The following is a 20,444-nucleotide window of genomic DNA, read 5'->3' as shown; positions in this document are numbered from 1 at the left end:
CGGCCACTCTCCTCACCCCCCAGCTTGGACGTGACGTCACACCTACGCTCTGGCGTCTTAGGAACGGGGTGAACGACCCCTCTTGGTTGCAACCGGTTGCTCAAGGGGGTGCAATGTCGTAGGGGTTTTAAGGAGAGCTCACGCGGGAACAAAGGCTGTCGAGTCTCTCCTCTCGCCGTGGTGACTGCCCGATTGCCCCGCCGACCCCGTCTCCTGCCCGCGCCCTCCCGGATTATTCAACGCCGGTCGACGACGACCTGGTAAGCTGCTGAACCATATATTATCGGATAGAACATTCTTCCGCAGTGTGCTTTGCCTTGCGCTAGGTTAATAAACGGTTTCCTAGCGTACTCTGTTCGTTGCCTACTTCGTCCGAACCCGCCGTGGCTGTGACTTTGCGCCACGGGTTGGGGACACGAGAACGCCCGCGCATAGCTGGCACGGAAGCGCGCCTTCCCGGCCGGCTGCTCGCGGGTGACCCCATAATGTATCATAGCCACAATAATTGCACTTTCTACCTTTTCTGCATTGCACCGTACATTGTATACTTCATTAAACACTCTCCTAATTTTGTAATTGTCTTTGCTTATCTCTTGATTTTGTACCAGATCTCCCATGTCTGATGCGTTGTGTTTGTACTCTAGTTTTGTTGCCAATGCCATGTTTTTAGGGGCCGTGAACCCCGTCAAGCCCAGTTAGAGACTTTTTGTTCACGGTCCTCAGCATCTGTAATGTTGATGTTGGAATAAAAATGATGATGAAAGCGGTGGTTACTGGCAAACGGGGTGACAAAAGCCAAGAGCCATGGGCGTCCGGAAGGGGGGGCAAGGGGGTGCGGTTGCCCCCCCCCCCCCCCTGGAATTACGGATATTATTTATGCACTAGTTCCTTTTTGGTGCTAACCTGCCGCCGCCCCCATCCCCAAACATTGGGTGCCCCCCCCTGGAAAAAGTTCTGTGGACGCCCTTGCCAAGAGCACACACCGGTTTTCCTTATTGTAACATACGCCATGCATAATTTGTTTAATAGTAGGCTTGTTGGCCTTGCTTCTCATGATTTATGGCCGTGCTTGTGTTGACAGCACACAACGTCAAAATTATGCGTTGAACGTTAACACTTCAAGTTGTAAACGACGCTCGGCCCAGTGTGGGCTTGTCACGCTCGCAACGTATGCACTTCATGGAACAGTTGAGAGACGATGCCAGCACTGACTATACGACGCAAGTTTGGAGCTCTAGGTCTGCCTGAAGGGTCTACGGGCTGGATTCGTCTCGCACTATACAGAGTAGTCTCTAGGTCTGTTTGAAGTGCGCGAAATCCATTTGGCTACTCCATTTGCACAATGGTCCACAAAGCCTGATTCCACTTCTTTACCAGGATGACAAATTTAACACCAAGGGGAGGATGCATCTCATATACGGGGTTCTTCTCACACTTAAGAGTCTTCATAACCTCGAGTAACGAGGCAGATGTTTCGTGCAGACAGGTAGTTCCCAGAAGCTTTTCTGAATTTCTGAATTTTCTGAATACTCAGCTCGTCACTACAGTTCATGAATTCGCTTCATCCATTGACAATGCTGGACAGGTTGACGTCATTTTTTTAGATTTCAGCAAGGCGTTTGATCGCGTCATGCACAATAAGCTCATCTTTAAACTTCAGCATCTTGGTCTTCCAACAGCACTTGTCAAATGGATTAAAACCTATCTTTCCAACAGAAAACAGTTCGTCGATGTTAAAAAATCTCATTCAGGTATTTTACCCGTTTCCTCTGGTGTGCCTCAAGGCAGCGTACTTGGGCCTCTTTTATTCCTTATTTATATCAATGATTTGGTTAACTCCGTAAATACGTCCGAAGTCAGTATTAGACTATTCGCAGATGACTGCATTCTGTTTAAGAAAATTAGCAGCACTACCGACCAAGAATGCCTGCAGTCAAATCTTAATAATGTCGTAGAGTGGTGCACCCTTTGGTCCATGAAATTAAATAGCGACAAATCGGTTCTTCTTCAGGTTACTAACAAGAAAGCGCCATACAGTTTTAATTATGCAATAAACAATCTTCCACTGCTACAGGTGAGCGAATACAAATATCTTGGAGTCACCATTACAAATCGCCTTTCATGGTCCAGCCACATTAATAGCATTTGCTCGTCTGCTTCAAGGAACCTCGGCCTTCTAAGACACAAATTAAAACACGCTCCCTCTGAACTTAAACAACTTGCCTTCAACACACTAATTCGTCCGAAACTTGAGTATGCTTCCGTCGTATGGGATCCGCACTTAAAAAATGATATAAAGAAACTTGAAATGATCCAAAGAAAAGCCGTCCGTTTCATTTTTAACGCTTACCATAGCTCTATCTCGCCATCCGTTCTGATGTCCACGAAGAACATACCCACTCTAGAAAGAAGGAGAGCACTCGCAAGGCTTAAATTTCTGTACTCATTTTACTCTAGTCAATTTAATATTAATGCTGCTCCCTATATATCCCCCCGTTCTACACGGCAGACACGCAATAGCCACAACCATAACCTTACACCGTACTTTGCACGCACAAATACGTTCAAAAACTCATTTTTTCCCCGAACAATCACAACATGGAACTCACTGCCAGCAAATGTCTTTTCGGCTCAGGATGCCGCTGCTTTTGAAATGAGTGTCTTATTGTATGTGTAAACTTAACAATATCATTGCCCTCTGTTTGGTTTTCTTCTTTTATTGTTGCCGGAACGCTGGATTTGCGTAGTGTTGGATATTATTTTTGCTTTTTGAATGTTGCCCCCCTGCTTGGTCTCTATGACTGCAGTATGTGTAAGTAAGTAAATATTGTAGAGCTTAGGCAAGTGTTCTGAATTTCCGACTTCTCTCTCAACGGCATCAGTGCTGTTGAGAAAAGGCAAAATTCGGCACACACATTCTTTCACAACGTCGGAAGAGCCTGACGAAAACCAAGACAAGGGTCTTACAGCGGAGGGGCTGTTTCGTTCAAGACTTAATTACAGAGAACATCGATCTTAACTCCACAGTTACAGGCAGCTCTTGCTGAGCGGCGTAATCCAGTACTCGCCACCCATGCAGCTAATTCTTTTCTCCATATGTTCGGCCAAATCCAAGCTTCCTTCGCCGCAGTTAAAAAAAAAGAAAATGTTCCAGCCATCTATACATAGGTTGCACCGACGTAACATCCGGTGCCGTCGGTTACGAGTCGGCCATGCTGCCGAACAACCGCCAGACCGCCTCTGGCTTTCCGCTGTCTCTGCTAGTTCGCAACGTGTCGGTTCTCGTCCATCCGTAGATTCGGTACGGTTTTGTGGGCCACCCTTGGCTGCTACGGCCGTAGCGACAGCTCCAGGTGAAAGAAGAAGCCGTTTAACATGAACTTCATCTGCATTCGTAAGATAATCGTAGGCATGCAAGTGCGAGCGCTCCATGACTCAGTACGAATCTGCGCGAGCTGTGGCTGGCTCGCATTAAGCGCGACGATTTGGAACCCGTCAACCCAAATCTACTTGTGTTCGGAGTGCACTTTGTGTCAGGTAAGAGGCTTGTGTCGTCAACTAAATGTTTACGAAAACGTGGGAAGCAATGGTTACACCCTGAAGTGAATGTTGCTGTTTTGATTGACCCTATCCGATTTGTCTAACACAAACCCGGACTGGGTCCCGTGTCGCTGCATCCTAGCTACAGCACTAGGCAAGCCGGTTCGGATCGCCACGACCGCAGCGAGCAATGACGGCAGAGAAAGCGGCGTGCCAAGGCCGAGGTTTTCGTCTCGTTGCTTGCGCATCGCAGACAGGCTTCTCACCCAACTGCTGTAGAAATCATTGTGCGCCTCTATTGGTTCGAAGGCTTTCATATCTTACAACTTCACAAAGCTGGAAAGAGTACATGATATCCCCCGTGGGCCACTTCAAGGAACACATCAACGCCCATCGTCGCGTCGACTCCCGGTCGCAGCGCGTGTACGGATCTGTATCGTCGTAAATTTTCACTTTGTCTGCGTAGCGTATACGCACGCCGATCGAATAAATTCAGACCAGTAGCCTGCACTGAATGGTTCATTCGTATTGGAGTAGGCATCGCGCCCGAAAAATAACAATAATCCAAAGTGTCCGAGGAGTGGCCAGGCATCACAGGGCGGACGGACGCGGACGGCCGAATGGTTCGGCAGCATGGCCGCAAGCGCTTGATGGGACCGGAAGTGACGTCACGGGCAACCTATGTATTAGTAAAATGCACACAAATAAGTCGGCTGTGCGTGTTCCCAGTGCGCTATTGGCGGTACTGCTATGAGTGCCTCCTCAGCACTTATTCCGAAAAGTAAAAGAATAGGAAAAAGTTTCTGGTCGAAAACGGTCGTCGGATAGCCTCAGTTTGCCCAAAAATCGGTGGTTTGCGGTTATATGGTTTGGTTTGGTTTATTGGGGTTTAACGTCCCGAAGCAACTCAGGCTATGAGGGACGCCGTAGTGAAGGGCTCCGGAAATTTCGACCACCTGGGGATCTTTAAAATGCACTGACATCGCACAGCACACGGGCCTCTCTAATTTTGCCTTCATCGAAATTCGGCCGCCGCGGCCGGGATCGAACCCGCGTCTTTCGGGTCAGCAGCCGAGCGCTGACCCGAAAGACGCGGGTTCCGACAGTCCACACTTCGTCAGTTGGGGTAAACGCCTATGCACACAGGCGTTTCTGCCTCTCACTTTGTGCTTTTTTTTTTGCGTGCTGTAAGCGCAGTCCATGTTTAAGAAAATAATGACTCAACTATCTTGCGATAACAGTTGTCGTCTTCGTTGTCCGTTCCGACCCTATAGTGATTAGCCCGGGGCCTTCGGCCACGCGTTGCCTTCGTTCTGTATACACTCGCTGTACCTCGAACTGCAGAAATACAGAAGTCAGCTTCTCTGCAAAGCAAAGACACTGAACTACGACGGCGTGGCTCCTCCTGCGGGCAGAAGTTGGGTGCAGCGCTGGAGATTTCTATTCTAAGCCTTATGCCCTGCATGTGCCTGTACCTCCGGACGACAATTACCCACTCTCCAAGTCACGGGCACAAAGGTCTGCCCCCTTGACTTTTGTGCCTAGACTTGGCTAATGTTAGCCTTGGCTGCAGAGCCACAGAAAGCTTGGCACGGCTGCGTTTCATCCCCCGTCGAGGAGCAGTGGCTTGGGAGAACTGCGCTTAATGCCTTAATCGCGACGGCAGCATAATGAAGGAGAGTGCAGGAGACTCGCGGCGTTTCTCAGACTGCAGGACTTTCCAGCGCTGCACCTAATTTCTTCCCTACAAACGGTCCGGCGACACAACGCGATTCGGGCACGGACTATCTGCCATTTTCAGTACATTTACACGAAATCCACGCCCCGTTGCGGGGCTGACTCGAACTAATCGTTTGCTCCCTTGCATAAGTGATTCGTCGGCAGAGTCAGACGGTGTTGTCAGTTTTGCTATAAAAATAGTTCTTGGTAGCGCTGTTACATTAGTTTCTGCAAGTTAACGGGATAGAAAAGCCGCTCTGTGTCACTGCGTGATTTTTCGAGTGCCAGCAATACGGAGAGAACGTGCTAACCGGATGTTTCCTCGCTGCAATGAAACACTCGCAGGACTGTGACAGCACACTTTTTGTCAGGCACAGAGGGGCTGATATTTCTAAAAACATGATTTGCCTGGACTAGAAGGGCGCCATATGTAAAAAAAAAAAAAAACATCGTCCAGCACACACAACCAACACGCACATTTCAAACGCGTGCGTCAGTCCCTGTAACCGCGGGACTTATTACGGCATGCGTATATGGTGACATGGTACTTTCTTATCCACGGGTGGAGGTGATTTAATGATACCATTCTAATTCCATATCACTGATTTTTTTTTTTCATTTAAATTGCCCCATACACTCGCTGCAACCATTCAGACAGACGGACGGATAAAAAGAATCGAGTAGAATGGAATGGAAATAATTGTATCATAGCGGCCTCAAGGTTATTACGTTGCTCTCATCTAATTCACTCGAACGCCGCCGCGGTGGCTCAGCGGCTATGGTGCTCGGCTGCTGACCCAAAAGACGCGGGTTCGATCCCGGCTGCGGCGGCTAGAATTTCTTTGGAGGAGAAATTCTAGAGGCCCGTGTACTGTGCGATGTCAGTGCACGTTAAAGAACCCCAGGTGGTCGAAATTTCCGGAGCCCTTCACTACGGCGTCTCTCATAGCCTTAGTCGCTTTGGGACGTTAAACCCCATAAACCAAACCAAACCTAATTCACTCGAACAAACTGAGCGTACAAGGTGGGGACAATCGCTCCGAGAAGACAGTGCGCGGAAAAGGCGACGTCATTGGTCTCGCTTTCGATACAGTTAGAAATCTACACTCATTTAATATAGCACATGGTTAATAAAATTCATAAGCATGAAGAAACGCGAAAGGTGCATCTTTATCAGTTAAAACCCAAGCGACAATTGCTGCCAAACTTTATAGCTTGCTATTTACGCCCGAAGCTTATGTGACTTTTTACACGCAACCGGACTTCATGCGTTTTATGCGAAGCATACTAAAATAGCCCAACCCAGCTCCTCGAGCGCGGCGGTGTCGTTACCATTGACCTTTCGTGACCTCCATGTCATACCACGTGATGCGTGACGTCACAGCAGATGAAAAACGGGGGCCCAACTCGCGCCGTCGCGCGAGGCGTCGTGACCAAGGACGACCACGTGGTGCGTGACGTCACAGCAGATGAGAAACGGGGGCCCAGCTAGCGCCGTCGCGCGAGGCGTCGCGACCAAGAAGGACCACGTGATGCGTGACGTAACGACATAGGAGAAACGGGGCCCCAGCTCGCGCCGTCACGCGAGGCGTCGCGACCAATGTGTTTCCTGCTTCTGCCGCTAGGTGCGCTGTAGTGAACACGTGATGCTGGAGCGGCGGTATACAAGGGGGTGCGCCTGCCTCTGCTAGGCGTACACGGGATAGAGATGCCTCCTGGAGACAGGGCTGCTCGTTGGAATGAGAAGCAAAAGTTGCGGCGTGCTACAGAGACTGATGAAGAGCGTGAAGAACGTCTAGCCAAGTGGCGTGCTCGATATGCAACTCGGCGACAATATGCTTCGCATCTGACTAGGCTTAGCCTAAGCTAAGCCTCAGCCATTTTTTGTAAGGTATTCTACCGTTAGTCACCAACACCACGTTTCATGCCGCGCGGCACACTCAGCGTCACAAATAAATAAATAATAGCTTGCTTTGTTTGGGCTGGCCCGAAAGATGCGGGTTCGATCCCGGCCGCGGCGGCTGAATTTCGATGGAGGCGAAATTATAGAGGCCCGTGTACAGTGCGATGTCAGTGCACGTTAAAGAACCCTAGGTGGTCGAAATTTCCAGAGCCCTCCCCTACGGCGTCCCTCATAGCCTGAGTCGCTTTGGGACGTTAACTCCCAATAAATCAAATCAATAAATCAAATGTCTTGTTTGGTTTTATGGGGTTTAAAGTCCCAAGGGGATTCAGGCTATGAGAGACGCCGTAGTGAATGGCTCCGGATAATTTCGAGCACCAGAGGCTCTTTAAAGTGCGCTGATATCGTGGTTAATAAAATTGATAAGCGTAAAGAAACACAAAATGTGCAGCTTTATCAGTTAAAACCCAAGCGACAATCACTGCCAAACTTTTATAGCTTGTTTTGTTTGGTTTTATGGCGTTTAAAGCCGTAAAGCGACTAATGTTATGAGGGACGCCGTAGTGGAGGGCTCCGGATAATTTCGACCACCTGGGGTTCTTTAACGTGCACTGACATCTCACAGTACACGGGCCTCAAACATTCGCCTCCATCGAAATGCGACCCTCGCGGCAGGGATCGAACCCGCGAGCCAAGCACCACAACCACTGAACCACAGCGGCGGCTGATTAACGCTTTGTGGAGAGTATACGTAGATCGCGATTCCAAGTAGCTTAGGTCGCGTATTTCGCTGCTCTCTTAGCGGCTCTGGCGCTCCTTTGCTAACTCCAGTAAGAGAGAGAGAAAGAGAGGGAGGGGAGTGGATACTTTATTCGCTACACTAGCACTAACGCAAACGTAAACGCTATCTCGTCATCATTTCGCTGCCGTCGCCTCCGCTCACGAGTTAGGCAACGCTAGAGCTTGCCCTCATTTAATGACGTCAGTGGTAACGCCACCTACGACGTGGCTCGTTTTGTGAGAAGCAGCGTGGCAAACTGATAATCACTGGGTCTTGCTTACCCGATCTTTTGGATTTGTCATTCACCCGTTGTACTAAATTCTCTATCGTGAATGTGATTGATCTTAAATTATGTACAAAGCGCGCGTCGACCGTCTACTACTCCCCTTTCACCATTGTACTAACCAGTGAAGATTGTACCAAGCAATGACAGTATATTGAATTGAATTAATTGAATGAGTACAAGCTTTCCCCCGGCCTGGTGCTCGGCTTATCTGGTGCGAAATGCTTGGGAAATGGGTCACTGACGTCATCTTGTGTACACAAAGATACCTTGTGCCATGGTGCTTTTTGGCCATAGATGCCCTTGCGCCATAAATATTCATCGCTATTATCATCATGCGATTCTTATTCTACTAGCAATTTCATGGCCATGATCTGGATCTGTAATCATGAACTTGCCCCTACAGTGTATAGCAGTATTCACTTACCACTAGGTACCTCGTTGTCTAAAGTAAACTGTCGTTCCCAGATTGTACAGAATTAGATCAGTTTTCTTCAGAAGAATTTTTAGTCTCACCGTACTGCTCTGAGTGCTTAGGCCCACCGTGGCGCACAGACGGTGAATCGCTGGTGCAACATCTGGCTACTTACCGTGTTGTGTTGTGAATATACCCCCCCCCCCCCCCCTCCCTAACTCTCTTTGTGTGTTCCCGCCACATCCGTATCCTCATAGGCCATGCCCAGAGGCAGTGCGTGGTTCTGCTAAAGTGGTCTTTCTCCGTGCACGCGCTCCCATGCGACCTCCTGAAAAGAAAGGCTGAACCGTACACGAGGGACGGATGCGACTCCTTGATTTCACGTACCTCCACTGCTGCCTAACTGCCACCACGTGTTTTTCCCGACTTAAGGAGCACCCAACGCAGCAGTATTGACCCTGCGACATTCTGTGTACGTCCGCCAGGGTTACATGACTCAACGCCTGCTGCCACGTGCGGAGACGTGCGCGCCTGCCATTCAACCGCGCCTCGCTCTTTTGTCAACTGCGCGGGTGACGCCGCTTCAAGTGTTCGCCTTTGGGCGTTTCCTTGAAACAAGATATGGGATCCCCCTGGCCGGAAATGACACTTCCAGGAGACTTTATCCAAGTGACTCAGCCGAGGAAGCCGATGGAGTGGGGAACGCCCATAAGGAGTACCCGGACGAAGTCCCTACGATTGGCCGAAAAAAGGCGGGAAGACCTCGGGAGGGACTATTTAAAGCGCTCGACGCGTTCATCGAGCAGCGATTCCCTCAGCGATTACCTGAGACTCTGCTCAGCTTTTACCCTGTTTGTCTCTGTTTGTAAATAATTTTTGTAAATATGTGAATACAGTTTTTTTCTTTGCTTCTCCTACTCCCTGTCTCCGGCCCACGTTTCTTCCTCCGTCGGCACAGCGGTGGTGCTCCTGGACCCGATGCCTGGTGGAACACGCTACTAGCCCGGCAAAACATCCGTTGGCTAAATTTTAGGGGAGCCACTTGCGGGAACGCTTGGAGGCAAAAGACGGCAGCACTGCACGCTATCATTTTCCCCAAAGATGGGCTGCGCTGCCTGGATGTCATGCACTTCTCACTTCGCTGTTCGCTTTTCAATAGCCCGTGGCCCGTTGCGCCTCTCATTTGGCGATGGTAGTACAACATAGATTGCTGCTTCGTGAAAATTGGTGGCTTCGCGTTATAACAACCCATGAATTTTATGATCGGAAAACCGTGTCAACGCAACCTAAAAGAAAGCGATCATGTACGGACGGACGGACGGACGGACGGACGGACGGACGGACGGACGGACGGACGGACGGACGGACGGACAGACAGACAGACAGACAGACAGACAGACAGACAGACAGACGGACAGACGGATGGATGGATGGATGGATGACAAGCCCGTTCCGTGGGCGTGAGGAACACCGAGAGCAAAATAAAGAGCAGGACGGCGGAATAAATTCACTGGTTATTTGTCTTCGTGCAAATGTGAATATTAGCAACAGTTGGGTGCGAAATGCTGTTGTCAGACTGTGTGTCTAGTAACACAGGGTAGGGGGGGGTCTGGTGTTTGTTGCTTTAGCACCATGTGTAAGCTAGAGCGAATGCATTTAGCTGGGAATAGTAGGAGGGGAGGGAAAGGGGGGGGGGGGCGTAGGGTAGGTCTGCATCAAGCACGGTCCTTCATCCATCCATATAAGGAGGCCATCCGATGTCACGAGAGCAGCGAAGGGTAGAGACAGGGGTGTGATGACAACCGGAGGGATCCCGTGACATGCTCGTGACGTTACTGTATTCGGACCAACTAGCGTGGTGCGTCGCGCCTTCTTTCCACTCCTTACTTCCTCCTTCGTGTTACACTGGTATCAACGCCGCATGAACAGGATACTTGGCCTTGACAGCAGCCACTGTAAAACGAGCAAGGGGTGTGAGAGCTTCAAGCGTCAGCCAGGACCCAATTCAGCGAAGCAACAAATGTAAGCATGGAGAACATGACTGCAGAAGAATGTATACGCTTTTGTCTCACCAGCCCACTGCGCAGTGACATGGATCGTTCACATTTGGGCATTAGGCGGCGAGAGCGAGCGAAATCCGCGCCGAAATGCTGCCTAGTTCACACTTCCCGGCACCGAGTCGCCGCTCGCGGCGTACACAGATATGGTTAGAAAAGAGCATAAATCGAAGCTGTCTACATACCATAACTGTATGCGCGCTTACGTTCGCCAAACGCAGATATTTTGCGGTACGGTGCATCATTTCTCACATTTCCACCTTTAGTTCAGCGTATGTAGGCAGAGACGAAATGTGCAGCCTAGTGGCGCCATCTGGTTCTTAGGACGGAATTTATTTTTGTCAACAAACTGAGTTTTCTTAAGCCTTAAGCCTAGCAGTGGCAGAATCGTCAATCTAAATAAAAAGAAAAGCAAATTCATCATTCATACGTCTCCTTATATGCGAGATGAGACGAAGTGAAAGTCCGATGCCTCATTTATGGCCAGTGAACGCAATGATAAAGGCGGTAGCAACGACGAATTAAGTCCAAAGCGAGGGGCCCTGCTTCGAAGGACACCGCCATGCTTGTCGCTGCACGAATGTAACTTTCCTGGCGGAATTTTTCCGGCAGGAGAAATCGGTCCTGGACCTATCGGGCTTTATGCTAGGAATTTCGGCGGAATCTGTGCCGCGTCAGCAGATTCCGCTCGCTCTCGTCGCCGAATGCTTAAGTACGAACGCGCCTTTTTTACACACAAAAAAAAGAAAAAACTCAAAGACGGTCTTCCTTCCTCCATGGTCGCGCCTTTGTTCACCAACAGCCGAAATTACGAGGAGGAGCGAAGCAGCGGTCCTTTCCAGGTCGGCAAACGACGGCAAAACTGTAAGCGACAGCAAAGCAACAAAGAATATCTTGGAAGAAACGAATAACTGACAGCACCGTGGCCGGGAGTGTCAATAGCAAAGACTCGAGAGCCCCGTGTTGCTGTACGTGCGACCGAGCAACGCGGATTAAGATGCGGCGGCGACGACTGCTTTCAAGAGCGAGGGCGCGCGGGTTCGATTGGAGACTGGGCGCCGGGGCGGCGGCAACGAGAGAGGTGCAAGCAAGCGATCGCGGCACCGCAACGCGGTGTGGCGGAGTGATGAGTTTTGACTGCGGAGGCGCGCGGCGCCTTTCCACGGGGAAGGGAGCCGCTTCTTTCGTGGAGCCTTTCATGCCCTCCGCTCAGCGTCACAACGGCGGAGGTGGCAGTGAGGAGCGTGAGGAGGTTGTGTAGGGCAGCGAGGGAGGGTTAGGAGGGAGGAAGGCGAGCGCGGCGTGCCCCGCGAACCAAAACCGCCGCCGCGGGGTCTCTTTCATTGGATTCTGCCGCGGGCGAATGAATGCGGGTCTCTTGTTGGGCGCGTTTGGGCCGTCTGGCGCGGACGACGACTGCGCGGTGCGAGCAAGCTCATCGAGTGTGCGAGAGCGAGAGGAAATGGCTGTCGCGTTCGCGTGCAACTACGGAGGTGGACGGCGACGCTTGTTGTGTGCGTGTGTATGTGCGTGTCTGAGCGAGCTCCGTTGTTGGAGCAGCGAAGAAAGAGCGTGCCTTTGCGGCCCGCACCTGCGCACAACGGAGCTGTCTTGGGAGTCAGGTTGCTGGAGGGCTTCCCCAGCTCTCTTGGCCGCGGCGGCTCCATAGCAGCGCTCGAACAGCACCGCAGCGAAGACAGAAAAAAAAAAGGAGAAAGAAGGCGCCTATACACAGTGAGAGAGGCTGAGGACATTTCCTTCATTCCTAACAGCGACTGTTATTCATCAAGCGCCTTTATTTCAAAAGTGGAGAAGACAGGAAAAACAACAGCGGGCGAGCACATCTACCGCCGGCCAAATCTTAAACTAGCATGCGCGACGGCCGCTGTTTCTGCGCTCCTGCGCTTTACGGCGTAGCAGCCTTGCGAAAGCTCAATATTTAGCACGGGCTTTGTGAGCCTGTGCTTGTGCCTGTGCCTGTGCTTAGATTTGATATTTTAGCAAGTTTCCTCCATCATAAGCTGCAAGAGCAGGGTAAACGCGGTCATGTACTTGACCCGCTGTACAACAGCTGGACAAGACGCCGCTCCCCCTCTCGGAAATGCCCAGAATGGCTTATGCTTGAATACGTGTAGAAAACGGCTCAGAGAATAAAAGAAAGAAAGGCCACCGGGAGTCAGGTGGTAGACGGGGCGTGAAAGCCCCTATAAACTACTGGCGACGGCACTCCTGCGTTTCCTGTCTCGCGGCGTCGAGGAGAATCCGCAGCGCGGCGTTGCAAATCGGCTTGCTCTGCTCCTATGTTGCTTTAGGGAGAGCAGGAATGGAAATGAAGCAGGCGTGGGTCAAAGAGTCTGCACGGCGAACGAGTACTTGTTGTTTCTGCCTCTGTCGTGGGAGAGAACTGGCACTAGACGTACTTAAAGAAAAGAAACAATGTATGTACATAGGAAAATGTAAGCAGAAGAATGAAAGACACGACTGAAGAGAGCAGCGACAGCTTGGAGCACTCGAGAGGTGAAGCCCACTGAAAGCCGGGAGAAGCAGCAGCGAAAAAGCCCCTAGCTCGACGTGGGCTGTTCCGAGTTCCCCCAGGGCATCGAGGGAGGGCTGCTGTCAGTTCCCTAGTCTGCGTGCGAAAGCTCCATTGTTCTTGGTTTTTCAGATGCCAGTTTGTGTGTTGGTCTCCTTTTGAATGTAACAGCAAAAAAAAAAAAAAAGTGCGCGGAAAGAAGTCCTGTTTTTATTTGGTACACGTAAGGACAGCCCACTGGAAAGTTGTGGAGAAGGCCATATTCGTTAGCCAATACAGCAAAGCATGGCTTTCGAGCGGACTTGCAGTCCACTGAATGTAGCGAGAACCATAGAAGCAAGTCGAAAAAAATGCTGCTTATGAAAGAGGCTCTCTCCCCGTACCGACGCCTCATCCCATGAAAAAGAAAAACAAAAAGTAGTTCTGCAGTTTGTGAATAGATGGCGCCACCATACTGTAAATGTGGCAGAAAAAGGAAGTTTTTAGCGACAGGCCCGCCACACCGCGAGTTGTAGAAGAACCACTCACATTCTGTCGAGTGTGTCGAGAAGACTGTGGTGCTGTCGTTACCGCGCCGCGGTGTTGTTATTTGCGAACAAATGTCTGTGATGGTCATGCCCTGCTACAGCTACCGTGGCAAGACCTGGGCGTGCAGATCGCCTGCACATGAAGGTACGGAGTGCGCGAGACGGCTTAGATCTAGCGCGACTGTTTTGCGAATCGTGTCGCTCTTATGACTCGTTCCTTAGTACCTTGTCCTTCGCGGCAGAATTTCGACGTTTTGTTGCTGTGTCTCAACGGTATGAGCGCGAGGTTTTCAGTTGCAGCGGCCTGAGCGTTGTACTGTCCACTGGGCATTCCTGGGTCAAATTCCATATTCCTGCGTCAGCGACCACGAATGCTCCTTGTTAAAGAAATTAAAAGCATGATGACAGCTGTCATGAAACATTATAAATAGAGCCCTTCTTTCTTGGGTAAAACCCGGGTTAATCCCGATTGTGGGGCCCCCAAACAATTTCTTGAAAGTCGGGTTACACCCAATTTCTACAAAAAATGCACCTACTTTTGTTCAAAAGTAGTTTGAACAAACCTCAAGACGCCGCCCTAAAATTAGCGCATATGTCATATATACTTATTCAAGAGGGATGTTTCAGTTAAATGATTGCCTTAAACCACTTTAACGTTTGATCATGGCGTAGCTTTATTTGTAGATACACTCCAAAAGTACGCTTCAGAAGCAAAAGGCCAAAACACAGGTACTCACCAGACATCTTATTTGCATCACTGTATCAAGCGCAACCCACGTTAACGACGTCCTTCCCCAAGGCACTTGTGCGTTTAAAATGGTCGCTGGGATATTGAATATTTTCCCAGTATACAAAGACGGGAAGGCTTGCACGGACGCGGAAGTGCTGCGCTGGACGTGGTAATGTACTCGACGAAATAACAAATGAGAAAAAAAAAGAAATATCTGTTTTTTAGCGAAACCTTCATTTCCATATTGTTTTCGAAATAATGAGGGAAAATAAAGCATTGTATGTTCCGGAGAAAAAACGAGCACTTTAGTTCATGTCATTTTTGCTGCGAAAAGTAACTTGAAAAAACCCGATTTACGAATTTTTTGTTACACAACCCGACTAGTACTCGAATTTGAGCGCGCAAAATGTCGCCCGTTTTTTACCCCCCTTCCGTGTTCCGGTCGAAAATGGAAAGCCCTAAACATAGGAAACAAGTACAAAAGAAGGCGGAACGAAGCAGCAAGCTGCATATTATCGTTATGTTCTGTGGGTACGACTCTTACCTTCTTGCGCGGCACTGTTGCACTGTCACCGTCACGACGTAGTGAGCGCAAAAAGTAAAGAACCACCGCTCACTGTTCGTAGCGAAGGGAAAACGTTCGCATTAATTAGCGCTTCTGAACCAACAACCCCAGACTACGGAACGCATGTTAACGTTATCTCTCGCCCTTATCACCTGGGAGGTTACGAGCTTGCTGAAGCTAATCCTCTGCGAACATAGGGTTTCTGGTTTCCTATCTCTCTTTAGTTTCACTTTTCTCGGCATCTCCGTGGCCTTGCGAGGCGTGAGCCGTCTTTGCGCCGTTTGAGGTGCGCCAGGCAGACGCGCACTCAGCACGCCGTTATCGAATGCTACCGCGTCCACGTGATGTGCAACCAGCCTGCTTGCTCATTCGAAAGCTCTGCCGGCTGCACAGTGTCCGCCTGAAGCGGCGCAAAACTGGTGAGATGTTTGTTTGCGCATTTTGTGGCCTTCGTAATGGCCGTGTGACAACCGCTCACTTTCACAGCGGGAGCAATGGCTGGGGTCCCAAACGTGCGGTTCCACCGGCCATTCTTCACAACGTTTGCTCCATCAACCAGACTACGCCCATTGCAGGGCGAAGGCCTCTCCCAGGTCTCTCCAATTAACCCTGTCCTTTGTCAGTTGCCGCCACTGTATCCCTGCAAACTTCTTAGTCTCATCAACCTAAAATTTTGCCGCCTCCTGCTACACTTGCCTTCGCTTTGAACCCACTCCGTTACCCTTAAGGACTAGTGGTTATCTTGCCTTCGCATTACATGCCCTGCAGAAGCCCGTTTCTTCCTCTATATTTCGACTACGATGTCACTAACCCGCGTTCGATCCCTGACCCACTCTGCCCTCTTCCCGTCTTTTAACTTTTCACCTAAAATTTTTCTTCCCGTAGCTCACTACGTTATAATTAACCTAAGTTCAACCTTTTTCATTAGCTTTTACGTTTCTACTCCATAGCCGAGTGCCTGTAAGATACAAAGCTCTTATATACTTTTCTCTTGAGGATATTAGTGAACTGTCATTCCTGACCTGAGAGAACCTACCAAGTGCGCTCCACCCCATTCTTGTTCGTCTAGTTATTTTCCTCTCATGATTTGGACGAGAAGGAAGACGAACACCTTGTGCCTTTGCGCTGAATATCATGATCCGGATCAGGGGTTCGCGCAGGTCCAGATCAGGGATCCGGACCTGCCCTAAGTAGATTGGTTTATTGATTTATTGGGGTTTGACGTCCCAAAGCAACTCAGGCTATGAGGGACGCCGTAGTGGAGGGCTCCGGAAATTTCGACCACCTGGGGTTCTTTAACGTGCACTGACCTCGCACAGTACACGGGCCTCTAAAATTTCGCCTTCATCGAAATTCAGCTGCCGCGTCCGGGATCGAACCCGCGTCTTTCGGGTCAGCAGCCGAGCGCCGTAACCACTGAGCCACCGCGGCGGGTGGCTCAAAAACAGGGCAGTTTTTTCGTTTCGCCTCGATGGAAACTGCGGTCTCAGTGGCCGGGTTCAAAGCTGTGACCTTCCAGTGATTTACCGCGGCGGGTAAATATGTCGCTCATCGAACGACAAGAAAGCAAACGATGCCGCATGTTCCGGTATCGAAAGTTCTACGGTAGAATGGGATCTCTTCTTTCACGGCTAGAAAAGCAAAAGCGTTGCTGATAGCCAAGAGTGCGCGCTGCTGTCTCCGTCAAAGTCTGTGATAACTGCGTCGCTTTCTTGCGTCACGCCGAACCTTCTTTTTAATCGCTGCGCATTCCCTTGATAGTCCGGGCGGAGGAGGAAGAGCAATAAATGATAGCGACGATTGGTATCATTGCTGTACTCCAATTCTCTTTCATTCTTATCACTGGCTGCGCCTACTTACTGATACTGGCGATAACGGCGGTGCTGCAGAGCCTAGCTAGCATGGCGCAATGCGAGGTGATTTTGTGGGGTGTAGGAAGAAACGTCCCCGGAACATACATCCCCGGAAAAAAGGTCCCTGGAAAAAAGGCACCCCGAGGAAGCACCGTCTAGGAAAAAATGTCCCCAAGTGAAGAAAAAAATTTCTTCCGGAACTCACTTGACAGAAAATTGCCCTCTTTATTAGACGGTTCTTTGGTGGTCTCCATCTTTAAATTAAACACAGCATTAAATCAATACTGGGACAAGTATCCAACTTTTAGTGCTCTGCATACCTTTTACATCACGTCTGCTAAGTCGTACACTTACCTTGCAAGAGCTGGTGCGAGCGCGAAGCTGCTGTCTCCAGGTGCAGTGCATAGGCGCTGAACTACCACCCCCTAAATATTGCGTCTGCGTCATGTGATAGCTCGATGATAGTGTAGAGGACACGCGCAGTCCTTGTGCCTACAGACACGATGCCCAGCAAGTATAACGTTCGGTCATGATGTCAGGATGCCTTCCTTATGATCTGATGATATATATATATATATTTTTTGTACTTGCTTTCTGCAGTCCATGATATTTGCTTGTATTTAGTTTGTGTATCGAGATGTCCCTTTCACCATGTGTTTTGCTGCAAACCGTCCAAGCGTTGAGCGATAAACCACTGCCACACTTGCGTTGCTCTGACCATGCCGTTGCGTTTGCGAGTCAATGACTCGTTTGGGTTTTGGTTTATTGGTTTATTGGGGTTTTAACGTCCCAAAGTAATTTAGGCTATGAGAGACGCTGTAGTGAAGGGCTCCGGAAATTTCGACCACCTGGGGTTCTTTAACCTGCACTGACATCGCACAGTACACGGTCCTCTAGAATTTTGCCTTCATCGAAATTCAGCCGTCGCGGCCGGGATCAAATCCGCGTCTTTCGGGTCAGCAGCCGAGCGCCGTAACCACTGAGCCACCGCGGCGGCAATGACTCGTTCCACCGGCAAACAACATGTATCCGCCTCCACATGCATGCGACTCGCATGCATGTACACTTGCGAGGCGGCCGGATGCTCAAATTACGGCGGCTTACGATACGTTTGATGTCACCCGTTCGGGGACATTTTTTCCTACTTCGCAAATCGGGACGTTTTTTCCGGGGATGTATGTTTCGGGGACGTTTTTTCCGGGGACGTATCTTCCGGGGACGTTTTTTCTGGGGACATTAGTTAGACTCGAGTTCAGGACCTCCTCAGGTGGTGGAGATGGGTGTCCGGTTGGGCGCGACACGTTGCAGGAGGGAGATGAGAAGTAGACGAACTTCTTTGCAGAAATGTATAGCTGGGTTTATTTACAAACTATTTACAAATACACATGTCGAACCGGGTGGTCGCTACCATCAAGAACGATCGGAAGCGACAGGCCAGAGCTCGCCCCTATAAAACTCTGTCCTGCCTGACCGACTTAACTCGCGCTTCGCGTAGCGGCTCCTCGTTCTTCGGAACGTGGCCAGCGCAAAGCTTGGCCCTGTCCGTACTCTTGAGACTCCGACTCTCCACCAAGAGCCCTCTGCCCAAGTCTCCCCTTTTGGCGCCAAAACGCCGCCCTAAATCCGTTTCCCCAGCATTCTGGGGACCATTTTAGTGTCCAGTCAGAAATGAGCTTTTTATAACCAATCGGAGCATTTTCTCTGCAACTCAGCAGACCAATGACACGCCGGTACCCGCGAGCTTGTTTGCTCGCTAGGGCCGCATGCCTTTCAACAAGTCGATCGCGCTTTTGCGCGTTTCCACAATTTAAAAAACACACTGAGAAGACAACAGAATACACAAAAGCACAACTTCCATCAGCTGTGGCTCCAAACACAGATACAGGGTCAGGGTGGCATGTGAGCCCTCTGACCAGAAGCAGAGCAAGCACAACTCATTACCCGCCATCTAGCAGCACGATCTTTCGCACGTGCACCCAGCTGCCTCCCAAGCAAGCTTCCCCCCTCAAGTGTCCGTGAAGCTTTCTTTGACATTGTTCGACGCCGCTTTCGAAAAGCCAAAAAAACTGACCCCAGACAATGCGCCGGGGTGCGCGACGCGCGCGCTCTGTCCGCAGAGCGGGTCCCAATCCGGCACCCCTCGCTGCCGTTACTGCTTCTACTTTTTTTGGAACGGCATGCTCTCTGCCAGGAGCATTTGCTTTGTTTCTGAACGGCCAGGCGGCGTTCGCCGGGGTGGGGACCACGCGGAACGCCGCTTAGAAAATCTTGAGACAAGGACCAAGTCAGCGGCGCCCGGGGTGGTACGCAGATGGCCCACTGCCCGGCGGCCCGCAAACTCAACTACATTTTTTCCGAACATTTTGTCAGTACTCAGAAGAGACTCAGTATGTACGGCTCGCACGTGGTCTAACGGGCTCCGTGGATGTTCGACCGCCCGTATATCTTCCACTCTGCGCATCGGAGCAGGTGGTGACAAGCGGATCTGACTATCTGACAGACGCCACAGATTCGCACTGTTTTTCCTCAACGATCAACATGGCGGTCGCTATGACGTCGGTGCACGCCTTTTATAGAACTTAAGTGAAATTCCGCAGGTGCTTATATTCATACTGACGCAACGCTGTGAGGTCATTAAGAACTTTATAACCGTACCACCTATACTTGCTATGTGTAACAAATTCCCGCGCACATTCGGAAAGCCGCCAGCAGTAGAGCGCAATAGCCACTAAGCCACCGCCGCGGTGTCTTTGCCAAAACTAACCGGGCAACGGTGTTCGTTTCTTAGCCTCGTAGCGAAGCGCTATATGGCAGCCTTTAATCTCTAAATCTGTGTATAGTGAACCCTTGTCCTCACGTTCTGACACATTTCGGCCTTTAGGAGTGCCGTAAAGACTCCGCTATACGGTTGAGAAGCAAAAACCTGTTGCTCGGTTACTTTTGGCAAAGGGGGTATGTTCGCGTTCTCTTACTTACGCTAGAAAACGCAGGGTTGTCAACATGGCGGCGGCGCCCAAGTCACTCACTTTGGAGAGAATTCGTCAATGTTATTGGGTTTTAAGCCATATTCATTGCAACAGAACGAATGAGGGACAAGCTTGCCCAATTTCCAAACTGTGTGACGATTCTGCCGTTTCTAACCCTAACAAGACACCGCCGAGTGTGGATTGCCTTTATTTGGATTCTTACGACAAGGTAGTCATAACCTTGCCAAAAGTAGCAGTTTCGGTGGTAGGCAGTAGGGGCCCGAAAGAACTCTAGTACGCACCATGAAGTTACTTAAAACAATTAGCTACTGGCTCTAATGAACTGGGCATGGAATACGACTTGATTGGATGGGGCGATACGAATTGGAAGACAACACAGGAAACACTGGCTAATCATAGCGAAATGACACATCATTACAGACTAGGCAGGAGGGTATAGCCCCCACCTGGTCCAGAACTAGACAAAGGAAAGAAACAACGTGAAGAATGCTCCAAACAAACATATATCCAAACCCGATTCTGGTCAACCATATATGGCCAGAGTACGATCA

The 20,444-nt window shown here is 50.1% G+C and overlaps 1 protein-coding gene across 2 annotated transcripts in view; it reads left to right on the top strand.

Moving 5' to 3' along the window:
- Positions 1-13,764: 13,764 nt before the first annotated feature.
- Positions 13,765-20,444, top strand: part of LOC149363868 (uncharacterized) — a 117,533-nt gene continuing 110,853 nt past the window's right edge. Inside the window, exon 1 of one of the 2 annotated variants that reach the window (XM_089573831.1) lies at positions 13,765-13,903. Coding sequence is in view for 1 of the 2 variants with exons in the window: in XM_089573833.1 (XP_089429959.1) it covers positions 13,898-13,903 (6 nt within the window). In the remaining variant the exon portion in view is untranslated. The remainder of the gene's footprint in view (positions 13,904-20,444) is intronic. The other variant, XM_089573833.1, reaches the window with a different exon arrangement.

Source organism: Amblyomma mixtum, chromosome 2 (assembly GCF_055824585.1).
Source record: "Amblyomma mixtum isolate Tamu chromosome 2, ASM5582458v1, whole genome shotgun sequence".
Classification (NCBI taxonomy): Eukaryota; Metazoa; Arthropoda; class Arachnida; order Ixodida; family Ixodidae; genus Amblyomma; species Amblyomma mixtum.
Note: the sequence above shows the minus strand (reverse complement) of the source record. Positions and strands in the feature narration are given on the sequence as shown.